General features: G+C 38.6%; 1 protein-coding gene across 2 annotated transcripts in view; it reads right to left on the reverse strand.

Annotated features, from left to right (window-relative positions):
• LOC135170394 (transcription factor collier) overlaps positions 1–14,117 on the reverse strand; it is a 113,090-nt gene that overhangs the window by 14,530 nt on the left and 84,443 nt on the right. For both annotated transcript variants that reach the window (XR_010300379.1, XM_064136169.1), the window contains exons 7-8: positions 4,555–4,636; positions 1,897–2,029 (exon numbers count right to left, since the gene is read on the reverse strand). Coding sequence is in view for 1 of the 2 variants with exons in the window: in XM_064136169.1 (XP_063992239.1) it covers positions 1,897–2,029; positions 4,555–4,636 (215 nt within the window). In the remaining variant the exon portion in view is untranslated. The remainder of the gene's footprint in view (positions 1–1,896; positions 2,030–4,554; positions 4,637–14,117) is intronic.

Consider the following 14,117-nt stretch of genomic DNA (forward strand, 5'->3'; position numbering starts at 1 on the left):
AGTTTTTTGGGGTAGTTAGGGGGGGGGGGGAGGGTGCGGAGGTGTTGCGGAATAAGGGAGGGGAAAAGTCGGGGATATTGGTGGGTCTATTGCAGTTTTTGGTTTTTGGTGTTATTGGATTATTACGTTTAATTCTTTATATTAAATGACGGTTACAAAAACGAATCGACGTGGACGGCGACAGAGCGTCGCCCGAGAGTCTGTATAAACATAAACAATATTTTCTGAGTAAGAAAGAACAGGGGGTTCTTTCATTAGGTGACGAATTTGCTTTTGGCCTTAGTGACTAGTTTTTTAGTCTGTTGGAGAGATCCATAGTGTACAGACGTATCTTCCTCGTGCCATTTTAAAGAATAAAAGATTTCAAGTTTAATCCATTGCGTTGAGTACTTATTTATATATCCCACAACCAATAGGTGTTTTGTTGAGACTATTTGATTTTTTAAAAGTCTTTGGATTCAGAGGCAGAAAAGTACTGGACCCAGTGGGGGGGGGGGGGACTTATGATTATTTTGATTGTAGGCCCGGAGGGGTGAATGGCACCGGTGGTTTATTTTGGTTATTAGTTGGGTTGATAGTTGTGTTGTTTGACTGATTACGAAGAGGTTACGACTTTTGTAAACGTCGGAGTCTGGTTTGGGCCTGATAAATGCAGACTTATTGTCTATTAAATAATACATTGATTGTTTATATTTCGTCACTTGGTCAGGATGATGTAGTTATGGTGGCAAGGGTTAGGGTGATGATCCTGTACGTCCACATATTCAACAATAACGCAATTACACAAATCGGGGGCATGGTGTAAGCTGAACGTTTAAAACGTAATCAGTAAATTACGACCTCATGAATAGAGGAGAATACTCAGTTTAAAGTACTTTTTTTTCGTACTTTCGGAGCGAAATGCAGGTGTGAGATTGTACTTTAATCTGGCCGTTTTACAGCGCATAAACTTTGTACAGAGACTGTCACGCGATGACAACCTTAATTTCACATATAATCTTACTGTAAATTACATTTAACACAACATTGTTTACGTTCAAGTTTTTCTCTGGAGGAGTTGAATGAAATAATTCGTTTCATGAATTTTTTGTGGAGGGAATTGAGGAACGGAAAAGATTTTATGACAAAAATTTTGGTTTTTACCGACCGGACGAGCTGCTTAGAATATTTTCAGTTGTGAATTATCCAACTTATTGCATAAGTAAAATTCTAAAAAATTTATGTATAATCAGTATTAGAAAATTTATATTTCGAAAAGTATTGGAATTTTTAAAAATATTTCTTTCGTGTAAACAAATGATAAAATTCGTTTGCCAAACGGTGGATTATCTTTTGTAAAATATCAAAAATCCTTCGACCTTTTACGTCTAATCATTAAAAATTTAGATTTTAATTTTTGCCTAAAAGAAAAATATTAATTTTCCCCTAAACTTCTGTTTTAATTTTTGATTTGTTAACTTTTTTCATAAATAGAAACGTTAATTACATTCAGGGACAAATGACAACTGCAAATGTCCTCGAGTTTTCCAAAAATTTAATGTAGTTTTCAATAACTTTCAATTTACTAAAAAGTTAGAACTCCTTGACATCGACTTGTACTAATTATCACTTCATTAATGAATCGTGAATGCAAAATCGAATCCCTGAAATCATTCGAAACCGTTAAATCTCTAAACACTTGAATTGAGGGAATAGGACTTGATGTAATTGGTAGATCCGCTTGAACTTGTCTATCATCACTAATTATAATCACCTCGGTAATGCATCATTCCATCCGCAGTGCAGTATATCAATTCTGCGAACACAATGAGATTAATTGGAATGATAAAGAAGTTTGAGCGGATCTCTTTTTCAATGTTTTATGGTGAGTTAGAGGGAAATTTAAGGGGTACTTACTGTTGTATTCGCCGTGATCACTGGGATCCAGTCGTTTGGCCCTTCGTCCATGTTTGCTGTTGTTGTGGACAAACATGTTGTCGGAAATGGCCAGTAGCGGTCCTTCGACGCCCACTTGCGTCGATATCACGACCTGTTGAATGTTCAAAAATATTCAGTATATGATATATTCAAATCAGTAATATTGATTTTTTTATTTATTTCTGTACTGCGTCGATAACACGATATAATATATAATATATAATATATAATATATAATATATAATATATAATATTAGCGATGCAGGAAAATGAGATAAGTTGACATATTTCTGGGCCTAGTTTTTGAGCAATAACTCCGAATCTAAGAGAGATAGCAAAATTTTTATAATAACTTTTATTATAGGACACAATTTGCTCCACAAAAAAGCTTCTCATGGAAATTTTGGTATCTCCCCTAGATTTCGAGATATTCCTCAAAAACTATTCAATAGTCAAAAACCACTCATCTGATTCTACCCCTTCTTTACTGATACATTAAAATAATTTAAATTATAATTTCCATTAAAATTTTTACTAGATTCTCATGAAATTTTAAGTCTACGGCAGGCGAAATCGATCGGCTACCAACTTTCAACGATCTTTCCACGATTTTTCGAATGATTTCTGAAGGATCTTCAACAGAAAAAAAAAGTTTTACCCGAAATATTCATAAAATCACTCATACTTCAAATTATTCATCCCCTTAATCCATCTCATTCACCACTCCTTTCCAGATTTCCTCCCTCCCTTTTTTTCAATGCCATAAAACATTGACTCACGGCCAACGAATACCGGCGACTCCTTTGAAAAATGAATGAATCGTAGACGAAGTGGAAAACCCACTGAAACTTTTTCGACTCTTCGTCCTTTTTTCCCCTTTCTCGCAAAAAAAAAAATAACGTTTCCTTTTCTCTCTTTCACATTGCTATGGGGCTGAATAACCTCCTCTTGGAACTTGACGACTACATGTATGTGTGTACGAGAGTGTGGGACAGCAGGGTGGGATGGTGGGGCAGGGAGGGAGGGGGGGGGGGTAAAACGAGCGAGGGTAAAATTTTAATTCTCAACTTTCGGCAATAAGCAATTCCGGAAGAGATTCGGAAGTACGATAAATATTTTAATTTTCGGCCCGTGGTTTAACCGACCCGTGGAATAAAGAGGAACAAAAATTACCACGACGTACTTTACGCATGCATGAATAAGGGTGGAAGGGGTGAGGAGGGGGGAGGGGAGGGTGGTTTCGACCTTCAGTCGAAGCCTCCAGTTGTTTCCAGTGTATTAGAATATATTTTTGTTATTTTCTTTGCAATTCATTTTTTAATTTTGTCGTTTATTTTTACACTGGTGAGGGGTGTGGATGGGACTACGAGATATCATGGAATAGAGGAGAGGTAGTTACAGAGGGATGAGAAAGGGGGTGCGGGTGATACCCGTGCTCCGGCTAATTGCCAACCTCGAGGATTACAAGTCCTGCATTGGGGGCTCTCAACTCGAGACAATTCTCTTCGCGGTTGGAAAGTATTTTTTTTTTTTTTTTTTCATTTTACCCCTAGTCTCTTCATCTTATGAAGCATAGCGTGAGTATTCGAGGCGGCGAATGGAAAAATGGAAATTGTGTTTTTTTATCGGGTGAGGTGAGTCGTGAGAAAAATTGGAAAAATTATGTTTTTAAAGGTTTTTTGAGTTGAGGGTTTGTCTAAGAATTTTAATGTTTAAACGTTTATTTTGATAATATTTTGATAATATTTAATATTTCCGGGGAAGTAGTTGTTAAACTGTCTTGATTGGACAGAAGTTCAATGATTTCCGAGGCTATGAGCTGATTTAGATGCGTTTCAAATCGACTTAAAAGGTAAAAAAATTATTTTATAGTTTTATTAAAGTTTATCATGCATTATCGCTACCTCACTTTTATCCCGACACTTCCTAAAAATTAATACGTGATGGTCAATTTTTATTTTAGGTTAGAGAAATTTTATCTTGATAAATAAGAGAATTACTGTACCGACCGAGTGAAAATTACTGTATCGATCGGATAAAGTTTACTGATTATCCTACAATTATCGTTATCTACATAAGAATCACTGACGTGACCGGTACAATTTCCTGTCGCAATGAAATATTTATTAATTCATTTTTATTGAATTTTTGGATCGGTAGGATAATTTCTACCGAAAATTTCTCTCCACCTGCTACTGTTGAATGATCAAAGATTGAATAAACAAATCCCTTACTTATTCTATCCCATCACGCATGGAAAAACCTAGTGACACGTGGAACACATTCTCCTGGGACCAAAGAATTTCCGTCAGAACTTCGATTCTCCCTACGGTAACTTGTCAGGGCGCTCGAGTCACATCTTGCATATCACTAGCATCCCATACAATACGATCAAGACATCATAAATCCACAGATTATAATTTCCCATAAAAACACCTTAAAATTAAAATTAAATCACTCCCCAAAACTGATTGTCTCTTGATAAAAAAACTGATAAAAAATTATTAATTGTATAATCCCATCGATATCCAAAAATAAATCTCTTATCCAAAGAAATCTGATCCTCCTATCAACACATTTTCCGATCTATCTTGAATGATAATTTTTATCCTTCGCCAATAAATAAATAATACTAACCTGAAACCGTCGCATATCCCTGGGATTGCCTGCATTCTTCAGGCAATTTTGATTGCACTTGAGGAAGAATTTGAGGAAAAATCTGAAACAAAAATAATAAACATCAATTTATTATTCTCGAATCGTTTAAACCAGTTGATAGAACACTTAGCGCTCTTTACCTCCAAACAAAAACTTAATTAGTACAACAACCCTCCCCCTCCCTCCTCCCCCCTCCCGCACTGTCGGAAAGCCCTGTTTGAATACTGCATAAGCCAATCGGAAAGCCCCCCCACCCCCCCACCCCCTCGTTGCCTACACCCGTTTTGTATTATTCAGCATTTCTCTAGATTAAAGCCCAGGCCACGTGGTAACGTCGACCTTTAGGACGGTAGGAAGGTTCAAATATCCAGTCCGCTATCTGCTGCATACATTTAGATTTGCCAATTTCAATTGTGCCTGTATTTTTATTTTTCGTTAAATAAAAAATTCACTGGGTGTTGGGGGGGATGAGAAGCACAAGGGGAGAGGATTATTGAAAATCCCCTGGATAGTGGCAAAGGTTGATATGCAAATGAAGTTGGAGAAATGGACCGAAAATTTATTGGATATTTTAAGAGTCGATATCGGCATTTATAGCGAATGTTGAAGAGTTGACATTCGACGTTTTATGACGGGGTTGAATTTTAAACGGTCAATACCAGCATGCGATGCTCAACATTTGATAGGACATTAACCGTTTGGCATCGGACAGTGAATATGAATATTCAACATGAGAGGAAAATGTGAAATGAAGTTGATATTCACTGGGGAGATCCGACATTGAATGTTGATACCCAACATTGGATGGGAATGTTGGAATTTTCGGGGGTTGAAACGGATACTTCATGCTGATAGTTGATATTTATGGGTGAAGTTGGATATTTCGGGGGAACATTCGCTGTTTCGAGGGTATATTTAGGTTTGGAGGGTCAAGGTGGATATTCAACCTGCAATATTATAGCTGACAATGACGGTTGATAGCCAGCATTCGATGTGGGCATGCACGATTTAGAGTTGATATCGGACATTCTGATTCAACATCCAACATTCAGTATTGATATCCGATAACCGATTTTCACATACGACATTTAATGTGATTTCAATGTTGACACATCAATGTTGAAGGTTTAATGTTGACATCCGACATTCAATTCGAACAGTCAACTTTCAACTGACATCGGATGTACGATTCTAACATTCAACTTACAATGTTGATATTTGAGTCTATTCTAACATTCAACATTCAACGTTGACATCCGACATTCGATTTCAACATTCAACATTTAATGTTGATATCCACCAGTTGATTCTAACATCCAACATTAATGTTGCTATTCGACGGTTTATTCTAGCATTCAGCATTCAACGTTGACATCCGACATTCGATTTCAACATTCAACATTTAATGTCGCCATTCGACAATCCATTCCAACGTCCAACATTCAACGTTGACATCCGCCATTCGATTTCAACATTCAACATTTAATGTCGCCATTCGACAGTCCATTCCAACATCCAGCATTCAATGTCGATATCCGACATTCTCCTCTACCATTTACCATTCAATGCTGACATCCGACATTCGCTTTCAACATCCAGCATTCAATATCGATATCCGACATTCTCTTCTACCATTCACCATTCAATGTTGACATCGATCCGACATTCAATTCCAACATTCATTGTCAACATCCAGCATTCACCCTTCAACATTAATATTCAACCCTCCATTTCAACATCCAACATCCACCATTCAATCTCCGAATTTCATAATCTAAATTCCTCAAAAAATTCACTACTCCCAATGCCCTTCTCAAGATCGCTGACAAATTGTCAACGTGATTTTACCGGAGTATTGAACATCTGGCACTGGCAAACGTTTTCCAAGCGAGCTTTTCACTCCAATGTATTTCAACGACACGAAATAGCTTACACCCCGTATGTACTAGGAGAATCACCGGGGGTAGAGAGTACGGGAGGTGTTAGAAGAGGAGAAAAATCTAATAGACTGACGGAATCGAGTTTGCTAGCCCCCCTCCCCTCCCCCTCCCCCCATCCCCAATAAGAAACTAACGCGATACTGGGTAGTTGCCTTTCGCGCGATAGAAGTCTATCGCCTAGTGGATGCCATCCCCATCGTCACCCTCTGGAATAAAATCCAGTTCGCATTTGAATCAGCCCTGGGTAACGCAATCCATTAGATCCCCTAACAGCCAATACCTTCGTTGCGACGCGAATATACAGAAGGAAACGAGACGAAACTGAAACGCTCCCGAGAAAATGATGCGAGCCCAGGGGTGTCACTGATCATTAGTGTAACCTACTACTTGACGTCGTTATTCCGGGGGAAAGAAAAAGAGGATGGGCAGGTATTTCTATGATATCCATTCCCTTAGTCCATCAGTAAATCCCTTTCATCTCACATCTCAATGTGCCTTGCAGTGGTAATCGGTGCTGACAGTTACGGCTTAAGACAGTAATTTTCGAAGGTGATCTTTACTCTTCGACATCACCTCGCATTATTTTTAGGGAGAGGTAAATGAGATTGATGGAGGGATTGTGGTGCATTGAGTCATGGAATATTTATGGATTAACGTTTTATGGAGGTGAAAATTGGTTTCAATGATTCGAGGGAGGTGAAATATGTTTATCGATATAATTAACTGAATATTATGATTTTGGCATGATTTGTTATCATTTGATTCGTGATTGGATGTGATAATTTTATAGGTGAAGTTGAGAGGATGGAATAGAGGGAGGGTAGCAGGGAGAGGGTAACTTTGGATCCAGATTCAACTCGATTGGTTCAGTCGTTTTTGAGAAATCGTAATTTGTTTATAAGTCGTTTGAGAAATATCTCTAAATTAAGAAAGATAGTGTTTCTTTGACTTTGATTTTTTTCGTCGTTATTGAATCCATTGGAATCAAGAAAAAATTGGAAAGTGAACCTTCAAAGAAATCATAGTTTTTGTCAACTTTCTGTTTTTGAAAAAAAAAAATATTATTTGCGCTTTTATCCTCGCAAAAATCGAGTTGTTAACGTGAAAATTGCACGAAATCTGTTCTTTGTTTGGTGTAAAATGATTCTGTGAAATATTTCAGAATTGATTACAACAAATTCATTTTTTTAATTTGAAAATTTGTGTCTTGATGTCCTCTATCAGAATTAATTATATAACGCAGGGAATAATGATGATAACAACTAAATGATAATTTTTTACATAAACAATTAGATGTTTTTGTGTTTTCCTGTTCAGGTCTATATACATTCTCACAAATATAAATTAACAGGACAAAAACATATTGCAAAAACCTTTGGGAACCTCATTAAGAGGAAAAAGTATTTTTTTCTCATTTTTTCGTTCTGTTTTTTCGAAAATCGAGTAATTCCCTGACTATTTTGCACATTTGAATTGCGTCACTTATATTTATCTAAAACATGATCATGTTAATTATAATCTTGAATGAACTCCCGAAATAATCTCCAGCATTAAATAATATAATAATAATTCCTCAAAATTCGTCCCTCAAAAAAATCAGAAATCTCGGAAAACTGATCAATTATTAATGCGAATTCTTAATTGTTAATCATTCAAGGTCACCTACAAAATACTCATCCCCTAGAATAATATAATTATCATAATTCGAACCCAACCCGGTTCCCCTCGGGAGTAATTACCCCGAAGAATTATAATTTTGAAAAAAACAAACACCTCTCGAAAGTAAATGGATCTCAGTCAAAATAATTTTTCCCACCCCCTCCATTAATCAACTGTATTTCGACTACTCATTACTCCGGTCAATCATCACAAAGAAACCAGTAACTGCCGGAATATACAAGAAAACCATTAATTAATTTCAATAACTCATTTACAGTCGCACCCCACCTGTCATCTCCCCTTTTCCCCCCACATTATCCCCAAAAACCAGACGACAAAACAACCCCTGAAATAAACTCTCAAATACCTTCAAATCCATCCGGACCTAACAAAAGAACTAAAATGAACCGAGCCATCCCCCCCCCCTCCCCCCCTCGATTTCTTATCGCAAAATTGTCGTACATCCGTAAACACCTGCTTTCGAGAAATCCAAACAATTCGAAAAAAAAAAAAAAAATCGTGAGTCGATGTTGCATTACCCCGGCATGTCCTTTATCTCCTGTTGATACGGCTCCTTCGGGGGATGATGAGGAGGGTCGGGGGGTGGTAATGCTACTTCCGGTCGTGTGGAATAGCGGAAAATGGTGGGGATAGAATTGAAGGAGCCAGCAAACGGAAGCTCCGGCACACTCACCCCCACCCTCAACCCCTCCGATCATCCCCACCGATAAGGGTATGTTACAATGGTCTTTGAATACTCATCCAGGCTCTTGGATAGTGATCTTAACTCGCTCTTCTTCAAGCGGAATGAGTAGATTAAATTCACCCGTTAAATAGAGAAGTCGTAAATAAGGATTTATGTCGTATGTCTTATCCCGAATTTTAGTGAGAAATGGAAAAATTGGGTGGCGGTGGGGGGGTGGAGGGGAGGGGGGTAGAAGAGACGAGGTGGGAGGTGTGAGGGTTTGATTCTGGAGCACATGGAACTCCCTCGGCGAAGGGATGACAATACTCTCCCGAGGGAGGTGAAGCTTACACCCTATGCACGTGGGGGTGAAAAAATCCTCCCTCATATGTACACCATGCGAATGCTGGTTTACTGATTGTTTCCAGTGGCTGTCTACGTCTCTACCTTCACATGTATTCTATGGATTCATTTCGATACAATTTTCAGGTTCGTCATTTTATTATTTCAGTTGCTGGGGGATGAAAAGTTTTGGAATCGTTGAGATTTGAGGTGTGCTTTGCCTGCGACCAGCACTTGAGGTGCGTAGAGTACGTTAAGGGGTGGAAAAAAATACTGAGGGGAAGTGAAAGAGAGAAGAGAATGGGGTTTTCATTTTTATTATTTAATGGTTCAATTTAATGGGTAATATATGGTATTGTGGGGAAATAAATTGGGGTGAAATTTTGGGTGGGATGAGTTGGAGGGAGAAGACCGCCGGAAGTCAAAGGAATGATAGTCGTATGTCAATGATAATTAGTTAGTCAAGTTGAATCAGACTGGTTGACAGGGAATATAATGTTATTATTATCTATCGATCCATTGTCTGATTGGGTAATTCGATTCTCTGAGATAATCGATGAGACGACGAATTACGAATCGCTGTCATTTGTTTATCATTGATGCACCAGATAAGACGTCACCATAATTTTCTTTTTTCTTATAAGATTTACTCAGGCCACGTGCAATTAAAATCACTTAATTTGATTTGGAATAAATTAAAAAGCTGTTAAGAAATATTTAATGTTATAAACTTCTTCTTTGGATTGTTCCCAGGGGAACTTAATTAGGTTTCAATAATGATGATGTTATTACTCTTAACAACAAATACGTTATATAAAACCTTAAATGCATTCCGTTAATGATTTTTCATTTTTTATAAATATTTTATACTCTAGAGAATTTCAAAGTCCAAAAATTGAAATACTTAATTATAATTACGAGATGGATGACTTATTATAATTATCATTAGAATTTACTACTAGTTTTACGAATTATAGTTATGAAATCAGTGAACTATTACAATCACCATCGCATTTTAAATAAATTTTTATGAATAATCCCGACAATTTTTTGTGCATTGATAATTTTTAGTCGTTGAATTGATGGGTGGGAGGTTAAAAAAATTAGAGGGCCCTGTGAAATTGGCAATTGCTAATTGGTACAACGTAGGTACAAATAAACGGACGTGCGAGAGGGTGGATGATTTATTGCAAGGTTTGATTGAATTGGATTCGAGTATTTGCCGCTCGTACTCCTGACCGAAACTCTCGTCGATATTTAACGCTGAAAACCTGTCCGCTCCTGCGTACACAATTTTATTCCCCCCCCCCCCCTCACCGTCGACTTTTTTTTCGTTTGGAGTTTTCATCTGCGTCGCTTCATATTTTGCATTTTTGTTTTGTTGTGGGGTGAAAATTGAATGTGCGCGGGTTGAATTTTTTTATTGCTTCCGAATGAAATTGTTCTTGTTTATGATGGTCTAATTTTTCGAGGAAACGAGGCAGAATTATCTGAAATGTAAATTATGAATGTGTAGATTGGCGTGTTCCAACCCTTAATTTGGGCATAAAAATTACCCATTCGATAGAAAAACCACAACTGCAAAACGAAATGTGAAAAATCAACATTTTACTGGGTTCGAAATTCCGATTCCTTGAAGATGGTCACATGATCATTAGATGATGATGACTATGTAATCATATGGTGAATCGATTAGTACGAACCTCGATATTATTTCAGAATCCGTTAGTCTGAAGTTCGATATAACTGAAAATCGATACAAATGTCAAACTCCTTGCTGTTTTATATAATGAACTAGTGTGATAACGTTTTCATTTTGAAGCTTCAATCGAATATAACGTTCCCAAACATCGATTATTCGCATAAGTCGATTAAAAACAATCGACTCTGGCACCTCGAAGCTCCATAATTCGAGAATACTGCATCTGCTCCTTTAGTAATATGGGTATCGATCATTTTCATAAATCGATTAAAAAATAGTCGATTCTTGAATCTCGAAATTTGACAATTCGAGAAATCCACATCTGCTCTTTTTGTAATATGCGTATCGATTATTTTCATAAATCGATTAACAAACAATCGATTCTTGACTCTCGAAATTTGACAACTCGAGAAAGCCACATCTGCTATTTTAATAATATGAGTATCGATTATTTTCATAAATCGATTAAAAAACAATCGATTCTTGAATCTCGAAATGTGACAATTCAAGAAAGCTACATCATCTTTCTCAATACCGTGGACATCGATTATTTCCATAAATCGATTAAAAACAATCGATCCTCAAAATTCGCTAATTCGCGACCCTCTTATCATCCCCTTCACTAATACAGCGCCCAATTTCCCCGCTAAATTTCCTTCGCCAGCAAAAATGCATATTCCCCCTCGCCCCCGACATCAGCAGAAACCCAACGATAGGCGTGTCCGCCGAATCCACCTAATCACCTATTAATCCACTCCCCCCCAAAGGTCCCTAACGTCTCAATTCACCGTTGAACCATCCCAAATCTGCCATATCCAATCTTCCACTCTCCCACCCCACCCCCCCAAAACCGCCCTTATCACCAGTTTGGTGAATCCCCGAGTAAACACTATCGTCGTCCTCATTTCTAAACTACCCCCAAAATTCAAAGGACTATCGATACCCACCAGCTTCCAAGTAAAGATATTGATACAGTCACAGTGTACCCACTACTTCGACATCTGATTACAGCCAACTAGTGCGGCCCTTCGGCTAACCACCAAAATGCATAATGAAGGATGCCCAAGACGTCAATTAATAAGAATGTGTACGAAGGTCCGTAAACGCTGAAAGTGAGTCTACGATAGTGTGTGTATTGCCTCATGCCTTACACGTCTCGTTGCCCTCCCAAAGTCATGGATAGACTTATGACGACGGAGAGGGGGATGGAGAGACCGAGGGAGGGTTTGCTAAGGGGTTAGTAAGGTATCAGGGGATGTTTAATGTTTAACAAGCCTCCATTACAGCCCCTTTCCCTCCTTGCAGTGAACAACCCCTTAGCATCCTGCTATTCGTCGCTCTCAGGATCTTTCCGGAAAGTGCTACGGATATGGGGAACAAAAAGAAAAGTCTTTCTTGAGGAGATTGCTGGAGGGGTGGAGGGAAGGGTGTGAATTATGATGCGTTCGGATGGTTTTTGCGGTGATACTGGCGTTTTGGGAATCAACCGATGAATTGTGATTTGGAAAATTTTGTTGGTTCCTGCTAGACTGACAGGAGAGTGCGCTGATATTACGGTAGTATATAATAACATTGTTCATTTCTTTGATGTTACAAACGTTTCGCTTTGTTTTACATCTTCTCCCGCCTCTCTTAGCCTTTCCTCCTCTCTTCTTCCTTTACATTTCTGTTCCCTTCCCCTGCGGTGCCATGAGACTGACTTTTTTTCTCCAACTCCACACCCGTGCCTTCCGCGCAGTAATTTTTGAGCGAGCGAACGGTGTTCCTAAGCGGTCACCCATCCAAGTAGTATCCCAGCGAAACGCTGCTTAGCATCGATGATCGCCGGAGCAACACCGCACTCGCCCAACCATTACAGTCGGTTTTTTTATTACGGTAGTATTTATTCATTTTATTTATTCCATGTTCCCTGCTCGGGTTTTTGTATTTGTTTTGAGGTATCGCGAGCGGACATCCTCTTCAGCTGTGTCGCATCAACAGGAGGTAACGTCCTTGGACGAGGCGTCCAGACTGTCCTGGCGACCAAGGAAAATCCTGGAAAACCTTGGCCGGGAGGGTGTCCATCCCCCATGTGCCCGAAGAAAGATATTGTTACGTGCCCCCCTTCGAATACTCATTCATTTGTCTATGATCTGAACTTGGTCAGAAGAACGACTGTCTTTTGGATAACACGAGACCGAATACGCGCTTTACGCGCCCTATTTTGATTTCCCGCATCAAACACATTGACCAATTAGGAGAAAGTCTTACACATGAAGTTAGTCGATGACGTCTGTGGTTAATTTAATTTAATTTATGTGCTTGTGCTTTCATAGACTGATGAAGAGCGATCACACCGTAAAAGAACGAATGTGAAAGTCGTTGGTATAAATATGATGAGAGAGGTAACTTGATTCACAATGGATGCTCTTAGGAACACGAACGTTTTCGCATTTTCGACTAACGCGAAACTTCATTCATTTAATCGGCTAATGGGAAAGACCTTACGCGATTTCGACTCGGACGAACTTCATTTATGTGCTTCTGCTTTCATGAATAGGACGAGACCGCCAGCGCGCTTCGCGCGCCGAATTTGAATTTATTCCGAAGTAGAACATGTAATATTTTCGATGGTGACTTATCATAACGATGAAACGAAACTACCTCATTTTCGTGCAACATGAACAATTCCATAAATTCTACTAATTGATTGTTTAAGTCAACATCGAAAATATTACATGTTCTACTTCGGAATAAATTCAAATTCGGCGCCCTGGCGATCTCGTCCACTATGAACCCGAACGACCAATAAGGAAAAAGTCTTACGCATGAAGTTAGCCAATGTCTTACGTAGCTAACTTAATTTATGTGCTTCTCCTTTAATAAATAGGATTAGTCTTGGTGTGTCTCTCTTCGGAGCTCTTACATGACACATCGTAATACTTCTTGTAATTAATAAACCGCCCCAAACATTTACCAACCTGTGTCGTCTTTATTCTTCGCTGGATATAACATTGGTGTCAGCAGTAGTTTTCCCCAGTTATTCTCACTTTTTCGAGTTCGAAAAAAGACTGAACCTTCCGGACGAATCCGCCGATGACGTCTTTCGACATCACCGCTTACCTAGACCTCCCCGAACGCAATCAACGCGTGAAATAATCCGCCGCAGGATTTCCTAACATCCGGAAATACGAAGAGAAAAGACTGGCGTTATTGCAGGCGCACCATCGGCTGT

This window comes from Diachasmimorpha longicaudata, chromosome 17 (genome assembly GCF_034640455.1).
Source record: "Diachasmimorpha longicaudata isolate KC_UGA_2023 chromosome 17, iyDiaLong2, whole genome shotgun sequence".
Taxonomy (NCBI): Eukaryota; Metazoa; Arthropoda; class Insecta; order Hymenoptera; family Braconidae; genus Diachasmimorpha; species Diachasmimorpha longicaudata.